Source organism: Oryctolagus cuniculus, chromosome 9, assembly GCF_051225735.1.
Source record: "Oryctolagus cuniculus isolate XC-2025 breed Fujian yellow rabbit chromosome 9, ASM5122573v1, whole genome shotgun sequence".
Lineage (NCBI taxonomy): Eukaryota > Metazoa > Chordata > Mammalia > Lagomorpha > Leporidae > Oryctolagus > Oryctolagus cuniculus.
This window is the reverse complement of record NC_142875.1, coordinates 68,606,918-68,629,278: the sequence shown is the minus strand read 5'-3', so window position 1 is coordinate 68,629,278 and position 22,361 is coordinate 68,606,918. Positions and strand designations below refer to the sequence as shown.

At 38.3% G+C, this 22,361-nt stretch overlaps 1 protein-coding gene across 9 annotated transcripts in view; it reads right to left on the bottom strand.

The window, feature by feature from the left end:
* FNDC3A (fibronectin type III domain containing 3A) overlaps nucleotides 1–22,361 on the bottom strand; it is a 176,692-nt gene that overhangs the window by 30,995 nt on the left and 123,336 nt on the right. For all 9 annotated transcript variants that reach the window (XM_070048856.2, XM_070048857.2, XM_070048854.2 and 6 more), the window contains 9 exons: nucleotides 21,974–22,033; nucleotides 20,404–20,542; nucleotides 15,954–16,007; nucleotides 14,228–14,352; nucleotides 12,003–12,177; nucleotides 9,658–9,744; nucleotides 2,860–2,998; nucleotides 1,739–1,807; nucleotides 403–521 (listed from right to left, as the gene is read on the bottom strand). In XM_070048856.2, coding sequence (XP_069904957.1) covers nucleotides 403–521; nucleotides 1,739–1,807; nucleotides 2,860–2,998; nucleotides 9,658–9,744; nucleotides 12,003–12,177; nucleotides 14,228–14,352; nucleotides 15,954–16,007; nucleotides 20,404–20,542; nucleotides 21,974–22,033 — 967 coding nt within the window. The remainder of the gene's footprint in view (nucleotides 1–402; nucleotides 522–1,738; nucleotides 1,808–2,859; nucleotides 2,999–9,657; nucleotides 9,745–12,002; nucleotides 12,178–14,227; nucleotides 14,353–15,953; nucleotides 16,008–20,403; nucleotides 20,543–21,973; nucleotides 22,034–22,361) is intronic.

The following is a 22,361-nucleotide window of genomic DNA, read 5'->3' as shown; positions in this document are numbered from 1 at the left end:
GAATCTGTTTTAAACAGTAAATAGTGTTTTATGCTTTGTACTAACAAATAATTTATGGTGCAGTAAATCAGTCTACAATTATTTTATTTCTATTTCTGCTTAGTATGGTTATTAAGCATCATCCTAAAATTTGTAAAATTTTCTCCAGTAGTTTTGTATATTTGTCTTTCTAATGCTAAATACTAACCAGACAATAGCTATTTCCTAAATACTTATATGAAGTCTAAGTACCACATTAAAATACTCTGGTCACTATGAAACTAACTCCCGGGTTACAGGAATTATTTTTCCACATTTGTGGGTACATTGCAATACTCGAAGTAACATCTGGAGATTCCATCCCAAGTGACCAAACTAAGGAAAAAAAAAAGAAAGAAAAGAAGATCTCTACGTAAGTATTACCGCACTCTGTCCTCCATCACTGATGCAGTAAACTCGTAAACGATAGAAACAGCCTGGATTTAGTCGATCACAAAGATGTTCCCTAGTAGCGCCACTGTATATCATATCCCATTTATTTCCTGTAAAGTAAAGAATTGTGTTCAATCTGTTATAAGGTAATGTTTAACATTTTGGTGTCATGGACACAGCAGGTATCCTAGCTTCACTAAATAAGTGTTTATGTAATTTGTCAGAAATAATTAAGCCTGTTTTGAGTTTCCTGGAAATGATCTAATTTTATGTGTGCAGCTTTCTAGACAAATCTGCATGGTTTTGTTAAAGTGAAATATGTAACTCTATATAGACTTTGGCTTACATTGATGATTTGCTTTTAATTAAGCATTTTAAATGTACTTGCTGGTCTAGTAATAATGTTACCACACACAAAGATTAGAAAGAACCAATACCATTAGAAGTTTAGCCTTAACTGAAGCAACATCCTTATTTTTTGCAGGAAACAGCTTGCTTCATAAAAATAAAGCCCACTTAATTGTGATTCAAGAATAAATTTCGCTAAACATAAAGTTTATTACTAAAATTAGCTATTGGAGTTAAATTTTTTTTTGACAGGCAGAGTGGACACTGAGAGAGAGAGAGGCAGAGAGAAAGGTCTTCCTTTTCCATTGATTCACCCCGCCAATGGCCGCTGTGGCTGGTGCGCTGCAACCGGCACACTGCGCTGATCTGAAGCCAGGAGCCTGGTGCTTCTCCTGGTCTCCCATGCGGGTACAGGGCCCAAGAACTTGGGCCATTCTCCACTGCATTCCTGGGCCACAGCAGAGAGCTGGACTAGAAGAAGAGCAACTGGGACAGAATCCAGCACCCCGACCAGGACTAGAACTGGGTGTGCTGGCGCCGCAAGCGGAGGATTAGCCTATTGAGCTGTGGCGCCGGCCTGGAGCTAAATTTTGAAAGATAATTTTTCTGATACATCTGTGTATAGATATAACTGGATAAACTAACAGAAGACTTCATAGTACCTAATGATTTAGTCTAGGTACCCTGAATGAGCAATGTAAAAACATGAAAGGAAAAGAAAAAGAAAATATAAATGTAATGATATAGCTGGAGAGTAGTCTTAAATTTGATTTACTGTTTTTCTGGAGATAACAATTTAAAGTGGATTGTGACAGGCAAAATTTTAACTGCTAAACAGAAGAAAAAGAAATCAAAGCCCAATGTGAAGTAAATACCTTTTTAATATCAGCAAATGAAAAGCAAGAGGAAAGAAAAGATAAAATCATGAACAGTAGAAACTGATAAGGATGAATTCATCAATTTTAATATCTATTCTTACCATTAGGACCTTCTGCCATCTCCACGACATACTTATTAATGGCTGCACCTCCACTGTCTTTCGGTGGATCTACCCAAAGAAGCCAAAGTGACTATTAGGCAAAGTATATACAATGAAAAAAATGACAGTCTTAATAAAATATGTATCAAAGTCAGATTGTTTAAGAAAATAATCTGGAATGCTGTATCATTTTTATTTATTTTTAAAAATTTATTTATTTTACTTTGAAAGTCAAGTTACAGGGAGAAAGGGAAATACAAAAAGTACGAGCTATCTTCCATCTGCTGTTCACTCCCCAGATGGCCACAATGGCCAGCGCTGGGCCCAGCCAAAGCCATGGGGTTCATCTGGGCCACCCATGTGGGTGGCAGGGGCCCAAATAATTGGGTCATCTTCTGCTGCTTACCTGGGCCATTAGCAGGGAGCTGGATCAGAAGTAGAGCAGCCAGGACTTGATCTGGTGCCCATAAGGGATGCCAGTGTTGCAGGTAGTGGCTTTACTGGCTACCCCACAGTGCTGTTCCCAAATGCTTTATTATTAATACTAGTACCTTTTGTTCCATGCTATTGTCAGCTGCAAAATTTTCACTAATTCTACCATATTTTCCCATGTTTATAAATTTGGCTCTGTATAATAATTTTTAATGGTTACACAATATTTCATTCATTTTAGATTTTAAGATGGTTTGAAATATTTGGGTATTTTATAAATACCATTAAGTCTTTTTATCAGTCTGAATTCTTCAGATAAGGATCAAGTTTATGTGACCTTGGCTTTCCGATTAAATAGTATATAAGAGGTTCAATAAACGTTAGCTTTCAATGAACAACTGATTTTCATTTCTTCTAAAGGCCAGGATGACCCAGGTGACTAGCTACAAATTTTGCAATCTTTAATCACACAGTGCTACTCCTGCATATAGTTTTACAGTGGACCCCCAGTTCCTCCTGGGTCCGACCTGATCTGAACTTAGTATGTTTGAGTACATAGCTTCCACTCCCTTCAATGAATGACTCTTAAATTTCTTACTGTACTAAGTTAACAAATTTACTCAAATGTCTTAAAAAGTACTTCATACTCAAATACAAAAGTAATAATGTATAAATAAGTAATACCTTACCCCAAGTTATTTTAAAACTGTGTGAATGTATCTTTCCTTTAACTGAAGGCTTTAAAGGTACTCCTGGCTTATCAGGGCAGGTAGTAAATTCTACTATTTCACTTGGATTACTTTTACCTTCGGAGTTGTAAGCAATCACCTGTGATAAGAGCATAGAAAAGTAAACAGCAAGTTTGATACCTACTGATAATGGCCTAATGAAGAAAGCAATAAGAGACAAATAGGTATTAATAAAATACATTTGCAGATTGTGATGGCTTGTTTGAGAATTATCTTCAACAGGGACTTGGTATATATGCAGAGTATGCAAGTATACTCCCCTCTGACATTTAATCCTGGACATAAGTGTAAATCTAGCATTCTGATATTAAAAAACAGTAATCAGAGGAATAAGCTATAATCAAAGTTCATTCTTTAGGTTTTAGGCTTACTTTATTTATTCTTTTAATAGTCTTTGGGGCTTTAGGAAGATGTCCACAATCTTTCAATCACTTTTCTTTCAGAAGTTGAAGCTCAATTTCCCTTCCTTTGCATGTGAGTTGTACTTAATATACTCACACTAACAAACAGAATTTAGCAGAAGTGACAGTGTGTGTGACTTCTCTATATAGAAGCCCATGTGGTAGTACGTATGTTTTTTTTTAAAGATTTATTTATTTATTTGAAAGTCAGAGTTACAAAGAGAGAGGAGAAGCAGAGAGAGAGGTCTTCTGTCCACTGGTGCATTTCCCAATTGGCTGCAACGGCCGGAACTGTGCCAATCCGAAGTCAGCAGCCAGGAGCTTCTTCTGTTCTTCTGGGTCTCCCACGCGGGTGCAGGGGCCCAAGGATTTGGGCCATCATCTTCTTCTTCTTCTTCTTTTTTTTTTTTTTTGACAGGCAGAGTGGACAGTGAGAGAGAGAAAGACAGAGAGAAAGGTCTTCCTTTTGCCGTTGGTTCACCCTTCAATGGCTGCCGTGGCCAGTGCGCTGCGGCCGGTGCACCGTGCTGATCCGATGGCAGGAGCCAGGTACTTATCCTGGTCTCCCATGGGGTGCAGGGCCCAAGGACTTGGGCCATCCTCCACTGCACTCCCTGGCCATAGCAGAGAGCTGGCCTGGAAGAGGGGCAACTGGGACAGAATCCGGCGCCCTGACCAGGACTAGAACCCGGTGTGCCGGCGCCGCAAGGCGGAGGATTAGCCTAGTGAGCCACGGCGCCAGCCTGGGCCATCTTCTACTGCTTTCCCAGGCAATAGCAGAGAGCTGGATCGGAAGTGGAGCAGCCAGGTTTTGACCCAGTGCCCACATGGGATTCTGGCGCTTTAGGCCAGGCATTAACCCGTTGCGCCACAGTGCTGGCCGCATGTATTTTTTTTTTTTTAAGATTTATTTTATTTATTTGAAAGAGTTACAGAGAGAGGTAGAGACTTCCTAAATGACTGTAATGGCTAGAGCTGTGCTGATCTGAAGCCAGGAGTCAGGAGCTTCTTCCAGGTCTCCCACATGGGTGCAGGGGCCCAAGCACTTGGATCATTTTCTACTGCTTTCCCAGCCATAGCAGGGAGCTGGACTGGAAGTGGAACAGCCAGGACTCCAACTGGAGCCCAAATGGGATACTGGCTCTGCAGGCTAGGGCTTTAATCTCTTGTGCCACAGCACTGGCCCCAGTATGTATTTTTTAAAAACAGATGTATTTATTTATTTGAAAGGCAGAATTACAGAGAAAGAAGGGGGGGAGGAGAGAGAGAAACAGAGATAGAGATAGAATACCAGTTTACTCCCTAGATGGCAGCAACGGCCAGGGCTGGGCCAGGCCAAAGCAAGGAGCTTGTAACTCCATCCAGGACTACCACATGGGTGTCAGAGGCCTAAATACTTGGGCCATCTTCTGCTGCCTTCCCAGGCTCATTAGCACAGAGGAGCAGCTGGAACCTGAACCAGTACTCTTATTGGATGCCGGTATTGCAGTTAGGCTCAGCATACCTCATTGAACCACAATGCTGGCCCCTAAATTTTTTGCATTGTTTTAATATTTTGAGTATCCTAGTATTTAGCAAACTTGGTCATATTACAAATTTATTTTATAGTAATCATATTCTACTGTTTAATAAAAACTATAATATGATATCAAGTCATTTCCTAGGATATATTTTAATTATTTTTGTATAGTATACTAAGAGTTCCTTAAAATATTAAAATTTTATTTTGAAAGGACTTCTTGAAAGTTGAGTTTGCAATGCTAAATCAGAAAAGAAGAATGAGACAGAACAGGATTTAACAACTCAGAACCCTTCTTAGCTGGGTTCCCAGTATATAGCAGGTTTTAAATAAATGTCTAAGCTCCCAAAACTTTACACAGGTATTATTTTTTTATTTCTGGTTATTTTTTTCTCTTCTAGATTAATGGTTCTCAAACTGCAGCAAACATCAGAATTACTAAAAGGTCTGTTATAACACAGACTGTTAGCTGTCTCCCCCAGACAGATTCCTTATCTACTTAGTAGTTAAGGAGTGGCTCCAGAGAATTTATACTTCTAACAAGTTCCCCAGTGATGCTGACAGAATGGTCTGGACATCATTTTGGGAATGCCACTGCTCTAGATCTTGTCATGATTTTCATTTGTTTGTTATGTAATAAGCCAGTATAATATAACCCTTTCCTGTAATTAAATGATATGTAAAGAGGTAGTTTAGGGGTATATTTTTCTTCCATTATCAACCCTGTTAATTGGGAGTACTTTTTGGATCAGTTTACTGTTTCCCTGGAGATCCTATCTGTGTCAATATCTCCCCTCCCCTGCAGTTTGAAAGTGACTTCTATGGTGAAACAGCTTCAACTGGAAATTTGGGTTGCTTACAGCAAATCAGTAATACACGTGTATGTACGTGTGTGTGTGTGTGTGTGTGTAGTCAGTCCCTATGTGGCAATTAATATGGTGGTGCTACATGGTAGTAGAATTCTAAGAATTTTAATAAATTTAAATTACAAAGACATTAACAATTTCCTCTTTAGAAGACTTATTGGTATAATATTCATTACAGAAGCACAAATATAACTGAACATCATCCTAAGAGGAAAACAAAAATGAATGTACATACTTCTTGGGTATTTGTTAAACCTGGTAAATATGAAAACTGTACTCAGAAATTAAAATGACCCAGAAGTTTTTAACAATGAAGCTAATATAATAAAATAAGCCATAACAAATATAATTGTTGTGCACTATACTCAAATTTTCCATTATTAAATTTTTCTAAGGTTCTGAAGAAGAAATAAAATTTATCTTTGACTTTTTTTTTTAATTTAATGAGCATAAATTTCCAAAGTATAGCTTATGGATTACAATAGCTTCCTCCCCCCCATAACTTCCCTCCCACCCACAACGCTCCCCTCTCCCACTCCCTTTCCCCTTCCCTTCACATCAAGATTAATTTTCAATTATCTTTATATAGAAGATCAATTTAGCGTATATTAAGTAAAGATTTCCACATTTTGCTCCCATACAGAAACACAAAGTGTAAAATACTATTTGAGTACTAGTTATAGCATTAATTAAACACCTAAGAGTAATTGTGTATTAATTACAGAGTTCAACCAATAGTTTTAAGTAGAATATACAATGCAACTTTTGTATTGTTGTGGCTCCCCCCCCAACCTCCCTCCCTCCCGTGGCCCTCCCCTCTCCCACTCCCTCTCCCATCCTGCCCTTCATCACGTTTCATTTTCAATTACCTTCATATACTGAAGATCAACTTAGTATATACTAAGCAGGGATATCTTTGACTTTTTTTTTTTTTTTTTTGACAGGCAGAGTGGACAGTGAGAGAGAGAGACAGAGAGAAAGGTCTTCCTTTGCCGTTGGTTCACCCTCCAATGGCCGCTGCGACCGGCGCGCTGCGGCCGGCGCACCGCGCTGATCCGATGGCAGGAGCCAGGAGCCAGGAGCCAGGTGCTTTTCCTGGTCTCCCATGGGGTGCAGGGCCCAAGCACCTGAGCCATCCTCCACTGCACTCCCTGGCCACAGCCGAGGGCTGGCCTGGAAGAGGGGCAACCGGGACAGAATCCGGCGCCCCGACCGGGACTAGAACCCGGTGTGCCGGCGCCGCTAGGCGGAGGATTAGCCTAGTGAGCCGCGGCGCCGGCCCCTCTTTGACTTTTAATAGTAAAAACTATTTACAGTAGCTTCTACCACTTATTGGAAATTATTTGATTAAATAAGCATTGGTGGGAAAATTTAAATGCTGAATTTATCAACTAACAAGTATTCTATTATGTTCTTGAGAAAACTTCTGCACAAAATTTAGGCTGGCTTATCTTAACTGGATTATTAGCTAATTCCTAGCACTGTCTGCCAAGAAATAGCAATATATAAGCTGATCAAGTCAAGCAGCCAATATAATACAAAGATACTACACTAGAAAAGACACAGAATTTTAGGAGTCTCCACAGTAGAAGATTCTTTAAGGCTTGCCACTGCCTCAAGTGAGCAAGAATGATATGCAATCTCCTCCCCTTTTCCTTTAAATATTTAGTGTAAAGGTCAATAGGTGGCTAAGAAAGGCAAGCATTTGTGCTGGGGATGGAGCTAGGGTGTGTGGGAGGGTCAGTTGGGTAAACCCAAGTGTACCTCCTACTAGGAATGCAAACACCCTGAAAAAGACTTTAAGAAAAGAGTATGGGGGATGGAAAAGGGTCTGACTCAATACAAGTAAATATACAAATATAAATGGGGCAAATTTTCTCACTGATGACAAAGATTGCTAGAAATAAGGGAAGGGTAATGGGTAGAGCTAGAAACGTGACATGGGACTCCAAATCCAATGCCATCTTACTAGCTAAAGTAATCAGTTTAAGTTCATAACTGATCATAAAGATAGGATTAAGTGTCAAAGGGATCACATAAACAAGACCAGTGTCTGCTAATATTAACTGATAGAATTAAAAAGGAGAAAATGATCTAACATGGTAGGATACACATCAGACTCAGAATGGCAAAGGCCCTAAACAGCACTCTGGCCTCAGAATCAGCCCTTAAGGCATTCAGATCTGGCTAAAAACCTCATGAGGGTTTCTCAGGCATGGAAAGCCAAGGCACTGTGGCAAAAAATGACTTAAATGAAAGATCTCTATGAGAGAGATCCCAGTGGAAAGAATGGGCCATCAAAGAAGGAGGTACCTTTCTCTGAAGGGAGGAGAGAACTTCCACTTTGATTATGGCCTTCTCTAAATAAGGTCAGAGTTTGTGAGGCTTCCATAGCCTTGGCAGTTCATGACAAGGGCCTCGGGTGATTACTGATGTCATAAAAAAAGAGTGTCAATTGTTAAATCAACAACAGGAGTTACTGTGCACTTACTCCCCATGTAGGATCTCTGTCCTTAATGTGCTGAACTATGCAAATTAACAGTAAAACTAGCATTCAAACAGTACTTTACACTTTGTGTTTCTGTGTAGGTGCAAACTATTGAAATCTTTAACTTTGTATATACTAAGTTGATCTTCTGTATATAAAGATAATTAAAAATAAATCTTAATGAAATCTTAATGGGATGGGAGAGGGAGTAGGAGATGGGATGGTTTGCGGGTGGGAGGGTGGTTATGGGGGGAAAAACCGTTATAATCCAAAAGCTGTACTTTCAAAATTTATATTTATTAAATAAAAATAAAAAAGAAATAAGGGAAGGGAGAAAACTAAAATTAATCTGTGGTGTTACATTATATTTAAAGGTATCTGTTATGAACTTGTGATTTAAAAAAGCCACATACATATGTGTTTATACACAAATACATAAACACACATAAATAGTTTTGTGATGTAAATAGTATAAGATTGTATATATAAATATGTAAAGTATATATACATAAACAAAACATATACATATAGTTCCTAGTGTTTTCCACTGGGAGGGTACCTGGAAGCAGTGAAATTCCCATAGCAATTAAGCACACTTAGCAGCCAGATTTTGATTTCTAAATACTACTAACAACAAAAAAGGTCAAATGTGCTTTGAGAAATGATCAACTCCAGAGCTGAAACAGGCAAAGTACACAGTAAGACTAGAGTGTCTTATGCCAGAGAACAATAAGGGGACATGTTAAAAGGATTCAGAAAACAGATTGTAGGGGGTCCTAAATCTGGGAATAATTTGAGCCTCACAAAATCCACACTAGTGAAATAGAACCCACTGGATAAATAGGAATCCATGAGTTCATACTGCTACAAATAAATGGTATAATACCTACTAACAAATGTAGAAGAGTAACCAAAAAATAATCATTTGGTTCTTATCTAATAAAAGTTAATTGATTCAGGCAAGAATTATCAGAAGGTCTTAAAACTAGTGGGTGAAAGTTTGATGAGGAGTAAGATGCTTACATAGTATATGGTATTTATAAAGTACTTATTATAAAAGAAAAAGAGTACCTTTACAAAGAGGAAACATGTTAGATAACACCTCCATCAACAGGCAGTTAAATAGGAAGAGGAGCAACTAGGACCAGAACCAGTGCCCATACAGGATGTAAGCATTGCAGGCGGGGGATTAACCTACTGTGCCACAGTGTCGGCCCCTCCATATATTTTGAAATGCTTGTTTACATTATTCAAAGAAGAGTCCCATAAAACATTAAAACTAATTTTGAACTTAAATATATAAAGTTTGAGAAGCACTGTTACATAATACAAAGTAAAACAAAACTCATTAGAAAAGATGAAGTTGATTTAAGTGTTAAAACCAAAGGATGAAACATGTATTTTGGCTTTGAAATAACAACAGCATCAAGAAAATGAAATCTTTTAAGGACTTTCAAAGCTTACCTTAAATTTATACTTTGTGCTTCGTCTGAGATTTTTCACCGTGTAAGCAAGATCTTCTCCATCATATTTAGGTTTAAAACCATATCCCTGGAAAAGGAGAATAAATTCTTCATTAGATGTCCTTTGGGAATATGGGGAATAACAGACCATGATTTCTCTTTGTCTTCTACAATGTGCAATGTGACTAATGCTATGTTGACTGTAATTCTCACTTAAATGCTTCTGTAAAGTGGATGGAACCAGAAATGCCACCAAATATTTGTAGAAGGATGAAGGAGACCACTTTTCAGTAAATACAGTAGCTAAGAGAAGATCATTGTGTTGAGGAAAGAATAGGAAGAGTCAGAGCCAATGGTAACTCCACCACCTGAGTAAGCTACTCCGAGAACTAACAGTAATTTCCCATTGAGATACTGCAAGAGCTAAACAGAACTTTAACTATTTAACATATGAGTATTTAAATTGTGAATATAGCTGTGTATATGTGAATAAATGAATGGATGCTTCTACTGGCAGGTGAGAATGTTGCTGAAGTCTGAGTCTGAGACTGCTGTTCATAGCCCAAGTGCAATTTTTAATTATTTAAAAAATTGAGATATAATTTACATAGCATAAAATTCATCATTTGAAAGTATAAAGATTCGACAGTTTCTAGTATATTCACCTGGCTGTACAAATATCACCTAATCCCTAATTTCAGAATAAAGCCTGTGCTTTTTATTTAGTAGTCATTTCCCCCTTCCTCCTATCATGAATATATTTTATCTCTATGGATTTGTCTAAATGCATATAAATAAAACCATACATGTTCTCTTTTGGGATTGGCTTCTTTTATTTAGCAAAACATTTTCACTAGTCATTCACATTATGTCATGTATCAGTACTCCACTTTTTTTTTTACAGGTGAATGATAATCCATTGTAGAGCTATAGCCACACTGTATTTATTCATTCATCTACTGATAGACATTTGTGTTGTTTCTACTTTTTGGCTATTATGACTAACACTGCTATGAACAATTGTGTACAAATTGTTCTATGAACATGTGCTTTATTTAATTCTGGAAATGTATCTTGGAGGAGCCAAAGCTACTTTTGACCCATGCTGCTTCAAAGTAGCTCTAAAAAGCTATGGAACTAAATATAGAACAGAAGACACCCTAACTCTTGGTCAGTTAGGTTGTATTTCATGAGATGAGAGACGGGTAACTAGACTCAGGCTGTACTAGATAGCTCTGTGTTGAGACTTAAAATCTGTGGCACTATGGGAAGCTGTGTAGGAACACAGTTGGAGCAGGCAAACTTTTTTTTTTTTTTTTTTTTTTTTTTTTTTTGACAGGCAGAGTGGACAGTGAGAGAGAGACAGAGAGAAAGGTCTTCCTTTTGCCGTTGGTTCACCCTCCAATGGCCGCCGCAGCCGGCGCGCTGCGGCCGGTGCACCGCGCTGATCTGATGGCAGGAGCCAGGAGCCAGGAGCCAGGTGCTTTTCCTGGTCTCCCATGGGGTGCAGGGCCCAAGCACCTGGGCCATCCTCCACTGCACTCCCGGGCCACAGCAGAGGGCTGGCCTGGAAGAGGGGCAACCGGGACAGAATCCGGCGCCCCGACCGGGACTAGAACCCGGTGTGCTGGCGCCGCTAGGCGGAGGATTAGCCTAGTGAGCCGCGGCGCTGGCCCAAACATTATTTTTTCATCTTTTAGAGCCGCTCAGTCTAGTCGGCTATGGTGAGATCCTTCTCATTTTAAAACAGATGAACTGAGGTTGCCATTGTGATGCAATAGTTTAGGTTGCCATCTGTGATGATGTTGACCATATAAGTGCCTTGTCAAGTCCTGGCTACTCCACTTTCAATCCAATTTCCTGTTAATGTGCCTGGGAGGGCAGCAGAAAGATAGCCCAGGGGATTGGGCTCCTGGCAGCCACATATAAGACTCCGATAGGGTTCTAGGCTCCTGGCTTCAGCCTAGTCCAGCCCTGGCCATTGCAGTCATTTGGGGAGTCAATCAGTGATAAAGATTTCATACTCTGTCTGTGTAACTCTGCCTTTCAAATAAAGAATAAATCAATCTTCAAAAAACAAAAAGAAAAAAAAAATCCAAATACATTTGAAGTGCCTTGTTCCAAGGCACAAATAAAATTACAAATTACACAAAGTCCCAACTCCTTTTTATACATCTAGCAAACAACAAAGACTGAGTTTTCTCTCACAACTAATTCCTCCCAAAGCGTAACAAACCAAAGCTTCAACAGAGTTGGGTAAGGAGCTCACTACCAGGGCAATATTTATAAGATCAGGATTAATGCCATACTAAAAATACCCTATTTAAAATATACATTTATACTTACTGAAGTTTCTTCCTCCATCTCTAAAATGTAAGAAATTCCTTCATCTGATGGTGTTCCAGAGGGCTTACTCCACTGTAAAGATAACCAAGTGACTCCGGCCTTAGTTAATACAGGACTTGCTGGCATAGAAGGGGCACAGCCTGAGGTGTAATATAACATTTCTTCACTAAAACCACTGTTGAAACAAATAGTTTTTAAGAAGCAATGAGTAAATCATTTTTATAGCCGAAGAACAAATTTTGATGAATTAAATTTTTTGAAAATTATATCATTTTTGCTGATGACTTAAAATCCAAATAATACATCTTATATTTAACAACATGAATATCTTTATGGCAACCAGACTGACACCAAAAGGTGAATTAAAAGGACAGTTTTGGGGGCCAGTGCTGTGGTGCAGTAGGTTAATCCTCTGCCTGCAGGACTGGCATCCCTTATGGGTGCCGGTTGTAGTCCCGGCTGCTCCTCCTCCAATCCAGCTCTCTTCTATGGCCTGGGAAAGTAGTAGAAGATGACCCTGCACCCGCATGGAAGACCAGGAAGAAGCACCTGCCTCCTGGCTTTGGATCAGCACAGCTCTGGCCGTTGTGGCCATGGGGTAGTGAACCAATGTACGGAAGACCTTTCTCTGTGTCTCTCCCTCTCATTGTTTGTAACTCTGCCTCTCAAATAAATAAATTAATTAAAAATTAAAAAGAAGACAGCTTTGTTCAGATTTGTAAGCGGTTCACTTTTTTTTTTTTTTTTTGGACAGGCAGAGTGGATAGTGAGAGAGAGAGACAGGGAGAAAGGTCTTCCTTTTTGCCATTGGTTCACCCTCCAGTGGCTGCCACGGCCAGCGTACTGCGGCCGGCGCATCGCACTGATCCGAAGCCAGGAGCCAGGTGCTTCTCCTGGTCTCCCATATGGGTGCAGGGCCCAAGGACTTGGGCCATCCTCCACCGCCTTCCCAGGCCATAGCAGAAAGCTGGCCTGGAAGAGGGGCAACCGGGACAGAATCCGGCGCCCTGACCGGGACTAGAACCCGGTATGCCGGCGCCACAAGCGGTTCACTTCTTAACTTAGCTAGTCAATTGAAAAAATTACCTTATAGGAGAAGTATGAACACATTAATATTCCTCTACTTATGTAAAGGTTACAACTTTTAAACACACTTTAATATAACACCATTCATATGAAATAGAAAAGTACAAATTTTTGTTGTGTAAGTAAACTTCTGTGCTCACATAAAAGGGCAGAAGTATTTCTAGAGGATAAATAATTTCAGTATTACTCTTGAAAGGTACTTGGCCTGGGGGCTGGCACGGTGGCATAGTGGGCTAAGCCTCCACCTTTGGGGCCAGTACCCCATAGGGGTGCCAGTTCTAGTGCTAGCTGTTCCTCTTCCAATCCAGCTCTCTGCTATGGCCTGGAAAAGCAGCGGAAGATGGCCCAAGCACTTGGGCCCATTCACCTGCATGGGAGACCCAGAAGAAGTTCCTGGCTCCTAGCTTTGGACCCAGATCCAGCTGTTGTGGCCATCTGAGGAGTGAACCAGCAGATGGAAGACCTTTCTCTCTGTCTCTCCCCCTCACTGTCTGTAACTCTACCTCTCAAATAAATAAAATCTTAAGAAAAAAAAAAAAAAAGAAAGGTATTTGGCCTTTCTAGCTCAAATACTTTAGATGTTCTTTAAACATCTAAACAAACATCTTTAAACAAAATACTGAAATCATATATGTTGAAAATCAATAGAAAAGCATTTTTGTCACATAAAAGATTTAATTCACATTTTAAATTCTTAGTAAAGGTTCTAATTTTATTATGAAAAAGAGAGAGCAAGCAATTGAGTTTTCATCTGTTGGTTCACTACCCAAATGCACCAAATGCCTGGCACTGGGACAGGCCAAAGAGGGAGCGGGGAACTCAATCTAGGCCTCCTATGTGGGTGGCAGCAGCCCAATTACTTAAGCCATTATCACTGCCTCCCAGGGTCTGCATTAGCATGATGAGTCAGGAGCCAGAGCCAGGTATCAAACTCACGTATTCCCATGTAGGACATGGGTGTTTTAACAGCTAGGTCAAACACCTGTTCTTTGTTACAGATTTTGTTGGGCTGGTAACACATCTCAGCTATATCAAAAGTGATCAAGCAAAATTGTTAGTGGATAGCCTGTATTGTGAATAATTATACAAATGAAGCTGACTGGGTAATATAACTACATTATTTTATAAAATAATCTTACCTTGTACCATAATCATTTTTGGCTGATAGTCTGAATTTACAACCCATTGCTGGTGACAGTTTAGTAATTTTAAATTGCTTCTGTGAACCCATGTAACACTGACAAAATTCTCCATTTCCTTTTCCCTAAAATAAATGGCTGATTATTATACATCATGAACATTACTGTAAAGAGATAAATTCTCATCAATTCTTTCTTGATGCATACATTTTAACTAGTATACATTACAAATCATTTTTGATACTTGTAAGTCATGGATCTTTAAAGAAGGTTAAGACATATCTTTATAAGACACAGTTCATCAAATGGAGAATTCAAACACCATACAGTAGGTATCTTTGTATAGCTTCTTGAATTAAGTACTGTGTTTTAGCCAATACTGAATCTCTGGCTGTAATAAAACAAACTGCTTCTGGGTATGGATCTTATAATCTTTGTGTGGGACTGTAGTGGTGGAAACAGGTGATTTTTGATGTGGACAACTGGCAGCTTTCCTTCACCTTTGAAAAGTCCTATACAAACACTTTAAAGTAAAGATCACTACCTATCCCCAAAGCTTCTTTAAATTAGAGACTTTGGAGATGCTATTGCTTATATTTAACACTGAAAAAGTTCTAGCAGTTCTAGAACAACCAAATTACAGAAAGAAGAGAAGAAAAATCAGGACATTTTAGGACAACAAATAACTATCAGAAAAGGATTATCTTTCTATTCCTTATTTGAGTTTTAACTGGGATGGGTGCTAAATTTTATCAAATCTTCTCATCATTTATCAACATGATATGGTTTTCTTTTTAGATTTATGCACTATTATTAATTCTTTGTTTTCTTAGCATTTCTAGAAGTTCTTGACTGTACTTCATTATTCTCTTACTTTACTAATGAATCCCTAAATTATCAGTGGAATTTCTTCTATGCCATCTGGTCCTTCCTCTTCATGTGGCACAAAGAGTAGGGCAACAGAGAAGATAAGAGACAGTAAAACACTGTACTAAATAATAAAGCTCAGGATGTTTTCTGTGGTAGGCTGAATAACAGCCCCAAAGACATCCATCCCTGAAATCCGTGAATGTTACTTTACATGGTGATATGATTGCACAATGTGACTAGGTTAGGGATTTTGAGATGATCCTGGATTATCTGAGCGGATCCTAAACGGAATTATATCAGAGGCAGAGGGAGATTTGAAGACAGAAGAGGAAGAAGGTGATGGAAGTAAATGGAGAAATGACAGTGTCTTTTAATCATGAGCCAAGTAAAGAGGACAGAGGACAGCCTACGGAAGTTGGGTAAGGCAAGGCAATAGACTCTCCTCCAGAGCCCCAGAGGGCTTGGTCATGCTGACACTGATTTAGGCCCAGTGAAACCCATTCATTTTTCTGGCCTCTAGAACTGTAAGAAAATAAATATTTTGTTTTAAAACATCAGGTTTGTGGTAATGTGTTATAGCAGCCATTTGAAATGAATATATTAATATGAAAAAAAATTTTACCTCAACAAGGTAATTACCTAAGTGATAGATTTGATGGTGGTTTAGTTAAAAACAAACAAATAAAACATAGGGCGGATTAGTCAATGATTCCTAAGAACACCATCAATCTACCCATTCACCACAAAAAATAATTCACACTGTTTCTTAAAGAGGAAAACACCTAATTATTGAAAGATAAAATATATCTGAAGATATGCATATAATTTTAACCATTTAAAGACTCAATTTACTTACCTCATCCCATTCTAAAACAAAGCTTTGGATTTTAGAACCATTGTCACTAGGTGCCTAAAACAAACACCAAAAACCAAAATGAATACAAATCAGTACTTACATGAATGACACTATGATAATTTAATCTATACAATTATTTTATATGCAGATGTTTTCTGTGACTAACTCCTAGAAAAATATGCACAGAATATACAGTAATTACCATACACCCCACAATTTTTTAAAATATAATGAAAGAAAACAAAGCCAAAGTGGTGCTAAAGACATTGAACAACCTCTTTTACCAAGAACTATCTTAAACTTTTATAATATTTTAAAAAAAATCACTTTGCCTTTCTTTCAGGGTTTTATCAGCTTTAAGCTCCTTGGTATCACTCTTATTATTTTTATTAAAACTCACTTTATAATTTAATATTGTGTAACACACCAGCGTGAAGAACTAGGATGCTGAAAGACTCTCAGCAGGCACACGACCTGGATTGCCTGTTTACCTGAGGCAGCTGATGCTGTAATCTGCTTATCTTTAGGGGTGAAAACTGAATTCTCCTTCAACGTTTTATTTTAGTATTTACTCATTCTTGAAATCAGAATTTCAACCTTACTTCTAAGTGAATTTCTTTCTTATAATTTCAGCTCATCTCCTCTTTGCAGAACGAATGAGCACCACTGTTATAAATTTACATTTATAGACAATTTTAAGATTCCTCTTACACAATTTTAAGTTTTGAAACAACTCTGTAGAAAACTTACTTCTTTGATTTTCTAGACTCTATCCAATTTTTTAATAACACTGCCAACTATGTAAACAATAATCAAGAATCAGTAAACTTTAAATAGAGTCATTTATAAAATGGAGGTCTAAATTATTTGTTGAAAACAAATTTTGTGCTTTAAAAACTGTAATTTTTACATACTTAGCATTTTCCAATTTGCTTGTTAGGTAGAGTAATAATCCACTGATTGGCATAGCAGTGGCATTTAAAAGTGAATACAGTAAGAAGGGAGCAGTAAAAGGATCCTTGGGAAACTCCAACTTACTAAACAGCAGAGAGAGACAGGGAGAGAATCAAAAGAAAGAGACCACAAATCTCAGTAGGAAATGTATTTCCCAAGAATCAACAACTCCAGACTGCTATAGTCTAGACGCTGAAATCTCACATTCACTTACTTTTTCTTTTTTAAAAAAATTTTGGTGAGATCTTCAAAACGCCTACTTTGAAAAGCCAAGACACCCTCCAGCTGTTCTCCAGGTTCGAGGGGAAACTATTATTTGTAAAATGTTTTACTTATTTCATTTAATCATCACACCAAATTCTATGAAGTTCTATTATTCGAACTTTACACAAAGGAAGCAAGAGCTTCAAAGAATCCAAATAAGTAGTTCCAGATCACAAAGTCTTAAAGAGTGGAGCAGAGCTGAATTTGGTCTAATTGACCACAAAATCAGTGTTTCTACCTAGCAGGGTCTCAAGAACTGAACAGGTCAGCCTGGTACTGGCAATAATTTCTAATCTGATCACACTGGGATCACAACTTGAGCTTGTCATCATCATAATACTTTCCGGCACTTCTATCGCAAGAGCCAACTCATCCTACATTAACTGTTCTCAGCCTATATCCTACATTAACTGCCACGGGAATGCCTTTAGAGTATGTAAGGCAGCAGAGTAAAAAGATGGGATATTCAAATTACTCAACTACTGTAAGCAAGATTTTGTCATCTTCACAGTTATATAACAATAGTTATAATGCTTTCTAAGTTCCAGGCTTTGTGCCATGGGCTATACAGATATAATCTGTTTAATCCTCCCAACAATTCTGAGGTATCTACTATTACCCCCAGTAACAATACAATGATACTTTTCTCAAACCCTGCTGATTACCATGTGTGTGGACAGGGCTGTTTCTAGAAGCCTGAGTAGCCTGTGTGGGCAACTTGAAGTACTAACACTGTCTACATTTTGTGTAGGGGCTGTTGAGATATTGTCAAAGGTGGAAATTTCAAAATTTTATTTTTTTAAAATTTTTTGGTTATCTTTAGAGTTAGTGAGAAAGAGAGACACAGAGAAAGAAAGGTCTTCCTTCTGTTGGTTCACCCTGTAAATGGCCGCTACAGCTGGAGCTATGCCGATCCAAAGCTAGGAGCCAGGTGCTTCCTCCTGGTCTCCCACGTGTGTGCAGGTGCCCAAGCACTTGTGCCATCCTCCACTGCCCTCCTGGGCCACAGCAGAGAGCTGGACTGGAAGAGTAGCAACCGGGACCAGAAGCCAGTGCCCATATGGGATGCCAGGGCCACAGGTGGAGGATTAACCAAGTGAGCCACGGCACCGGCCCCTCAAAATGGAATTTTAATTACCTTCAGAATAAAGAGCAGTGACCTATAGAACTCTCAATCTACATGGACAGGCTGCTTCTCTAGTTGCTCTACCAAAGGGTCTAAGCTTATTCATAAGTAAAATGCTACTGTAAGTGGCACACTATAAAATTAGTCATAAGTTTAGTCACACATTCAAACGTGTACATGTAAAGAGTTGTCCAATTTATGTACACTAGTAGTTTTTCTTTTTAAATTTTAATTTTAATCGAAAGGCAGAAAGATATTAAAAAATCTTTTCATCTGCACATTCATTCCCCAAATTCCTCAAGACCTGCTCCGGACCAGGCTGAAGCCAGGAGCCAGCAATTTAATCCAGTCTCCCAAGTGGGTAGAAGGGACCCAAGCACTTGAGCCATCATCTGCCTCCCAGTGTATATCAGCATGAAGCTGGAATTTAAAGAGGCAGTGGGATTTGAACCCAGACAGTCTGATTCTGGATACAGGCATCTTAAGTGCTATACCAAACATCTGTCTCATATTTTTAAATTACAGAGACCACTTAATATCTTCAGACGAAGTAGGGACTAAGAAACTACTGAGCAGACGGTAAGGTCCACATTTTCAAAGGCTTTCAGAAGGAAAGTTAGTTCTGAGTTTTGCTCTTGAGGTAAGAGTAGATTAAAAGCAGTAGTTATAACTCACTGCAAATCTCCCTTCTAGAGAATGTTCTGAAATTTTGTGTGTGTGGGTGTTTCTGACCAGATCACATGGGGAAGAGGGGGCTGATGGTTATGAGGTAGAGGTCAAGGGTGCTAACATCCCTGCAGAGTGTGGGACAAACAGTACAATGAGGAACTGTTCCCTTCCTCTAGGACTTTTCAATGTCCTGATAGATGTCCTTGTACATGAAATATCTGTTTATAATGATCAGGATCCAGAATTTTGGGAAAATGCAACTACTTTGTAATTTGGGAAAGATTATTTAATTTTGTTCAGAAATTTCCCCAAACTTGTATGTCATTTCACAAATAGTATTTATCTATGACAATGCTGTCTGTGGTATTTGAATTACCACTTTTGTGTATGGAGCCTATACATTACATTTTATTTTCTTATATAGTTGGGCACAAATATTTTTATATTAGAATATATATTATTCTATTAAGACTAACTTTAGGGGCTGGCATTGTGGCGTAGTGGGTAAAGCTGCCACCTGCAGTGCCAGCATCCCATATGGACACCAATTTGAGTCCTGGCTACTCCACTTCTGATCCAGTTCTCTGCTATGGCCAGGGAAAGCAGCAGAAGATGGCTCAAGTCTTTGGGTCCCTGAACCCCCATGGGAGACCCAGAAGAAGCTCCTGGCTCCTGACTTTGGATTGGCACAGCTCCAGCCATTGTGGCTATCTGGGAAGTAAATCAGTGGATGGAAAACCTCTTTCTCTGTCTGCCTCTGCCTCTCTGTAACTCTTAAAAAATAACTTTATTCTTCCTCTAAGGTATTGTTTTAAAATTTTTAATTTATTTTGAAATTTTTAACTTTATTTTCATTTTATTTGAAAGGCAGAGTCAGAGAGAGACAGAGACTGACAGAGATCTTCTTCTACCTGTTGACTCACTCCAAAAATGCCACAATAGCCAGGACTGGGCCAGGCTGAAGCCAGGAGGTCAGAAATCAATCTGGGCCTCCCACGTGAGTGGCAGGGATATAATAAGTGAGCCATCACCTGCTGCTTTCCAGGGTGTACATGAGTAGGAGCTGGATCAGAAGTGGAGTATCTGGGACTAAAATAAGGGATGATGTTCCAAATGTTGGTTTAACCACTGTGCCAAATGCCTGCCCCTATCATATTGGGATTTTTAGAGTTTAGATTATGATTGTGATTTTAGGATAAAGCTAGGATATAAAGTTATCATTACAAAGTATTAATGATAAATGTAATTATAAATCTATTTTTTGCTGTACTTATATATATTAAGAAAAAACTGTTATTTTGTAAGAAACAAATGCCATTTAATGAATATAAAGAAAACAAAGATCTTTTTGTCTCCCCAAACAACTGAAACTTAACACTATGGTGGACAAAAAAGATATTAATGTCCAGTTGGAAATATTCTACAGAATATTCTTACCTTCCATTGCAAAGTGAGTGAATTTTTGGTCCGGTTGGCTATCCTGGGTGGATTAGGTATGTCAGGTTCACAGCTCAAGGTGGTAAAGCTTTCAGCTTCTGAAGGAGTTCCCTTTATAGAATTGTATTCTGCCTGTACTCTAGAGTGATAAAATAAAATGGTTTTATCCTGAGAATCAGTATGTCCTACTTTGAATGGTATCATCTTTAAGCATTTTCAAGTTTGTAAGGTGCTCTCTAAATGTTCTATGAAGAAAGTACAAATATTAGAAGTAAAGGGAGGCAGAATAATAGGACAAGCGGCTTTCTTGTTTTCAATTACAACTCAATTAAATGTATTTTAAGTTGTGACATAACTGTATCTGTACATATATGTATTCATTCATACATATATAAAACAAGTTTCCTAATCAGTTTCCTGAAATAACATTCTTAACTAGTGGTGATACTCACATTTTATGTTATATTTTATTTGTTTTTTTTTTTAAATGCTGACTATAACTCATATTAAATTTATGATTCAATTATGGTTAGAATCCATAGTTTGAAAATATTAGGTTTGACAGTACTTTGGTATTCCATAGGAAGTATACTTGAAGACTTAATAGGAATACACTCAAACCACAAGTGGTCTTAGAAATAACTGGAGTGATTAATTAAATGTACTATACTGGGCTCCAGCTCGGGAGGAGGGGCTAAATTGATCAAATTTCAGTTAATTTTACTAGAACTATACAGAATAAAACAATATCTAAGCTACAAAATGTTGCAAAATTCTGAGATTTTTAATATCTCAAATTCTTTCCAAAGCAGGATGTACTAAAATTTCATAAAAATAAATCTAGTACTATTTATGATTCTGCTTTATAAAATTTTCAAAAATTGGGACAAGTTTTGAGTGCTAAATTAGATATTATGGACTTATTCAACATTCCAAATTTTAGGTCCTACCGACAGGTGATTAAAACTTCACTGTTAACATTGTCAACACAATTTTTAAAAAAGATTTATTTAATTTAGAAGTCAGAATTACAGAAAGAGCAGGTGAGAGGGAGAGACAGACTGGGGTGGGGGGGGTGGGAGAGAGAGAGACAGAGACAAAGAAGGAGAATTTTCCATCTGCTGGTTCACTCCCCAAATGGCTGCAATGGTCAGGGCTGGGACAGGCTGAAGCTAGTAGCCAGGAGCTTCATCCAAGTTTTCCATCTGAGTGCAGGGGCCCAAGCACTTGGGCCATCTGCTGCTTTCCCAGGCACATTAGCAGGGGGCAGGACTGCAAGTGGAGCAGCTGAGACTTGAACCAGAGCTCATATGGGATACCAGCACTGCAGATGGCAGCTTAACTTGCTACGCCATAGAACCAGCCCCTAACACAAGTTTTTTAAAGAAAATGCTGAAATTATACTAACAGATAAATCCACAAAGTCCATGTTTTTCATCCAAAATCAATATTATATTAGATTTTAAAGGAAATTATTTTAGAAACCCACAAGAGAACTCCATAATATATTGCAAAAAAAAAATTCTAAATAAAAAAAAAAAGAAACAAAAAACACGTGGGAGTTCCTTACTTTGCATGGTAATCTGTGGCTGGTTTGAGATCATTTAGAGTGACACTTGTTTCTTCTCCTCTAGGGGGAAAAGGGCAGTATTTCAGTGTGTGATAAATAAAGCGTTTTCAAAGGATGTGCATTATATACAATACAGTTTGTAGTATTTTATGAAATTATACTGCTTCTTCCTTTACTAACTGTCACTATATTCAGTTTTCACTAAAATGAAATCTGTGCAATTGGGCTATGTGCCAAACTTTAAGTACATATCTACATACTACTTTAAAACAAAAAAATGTGCTAAGCAAATCAAGTGTGTAAGTCAGACCTTTATTTTTGGAATGGAGTTAGGGAAGTTACTTAGCTTACTGAAGAAATGAAACCATTTTCAATTACTTAAAAATAC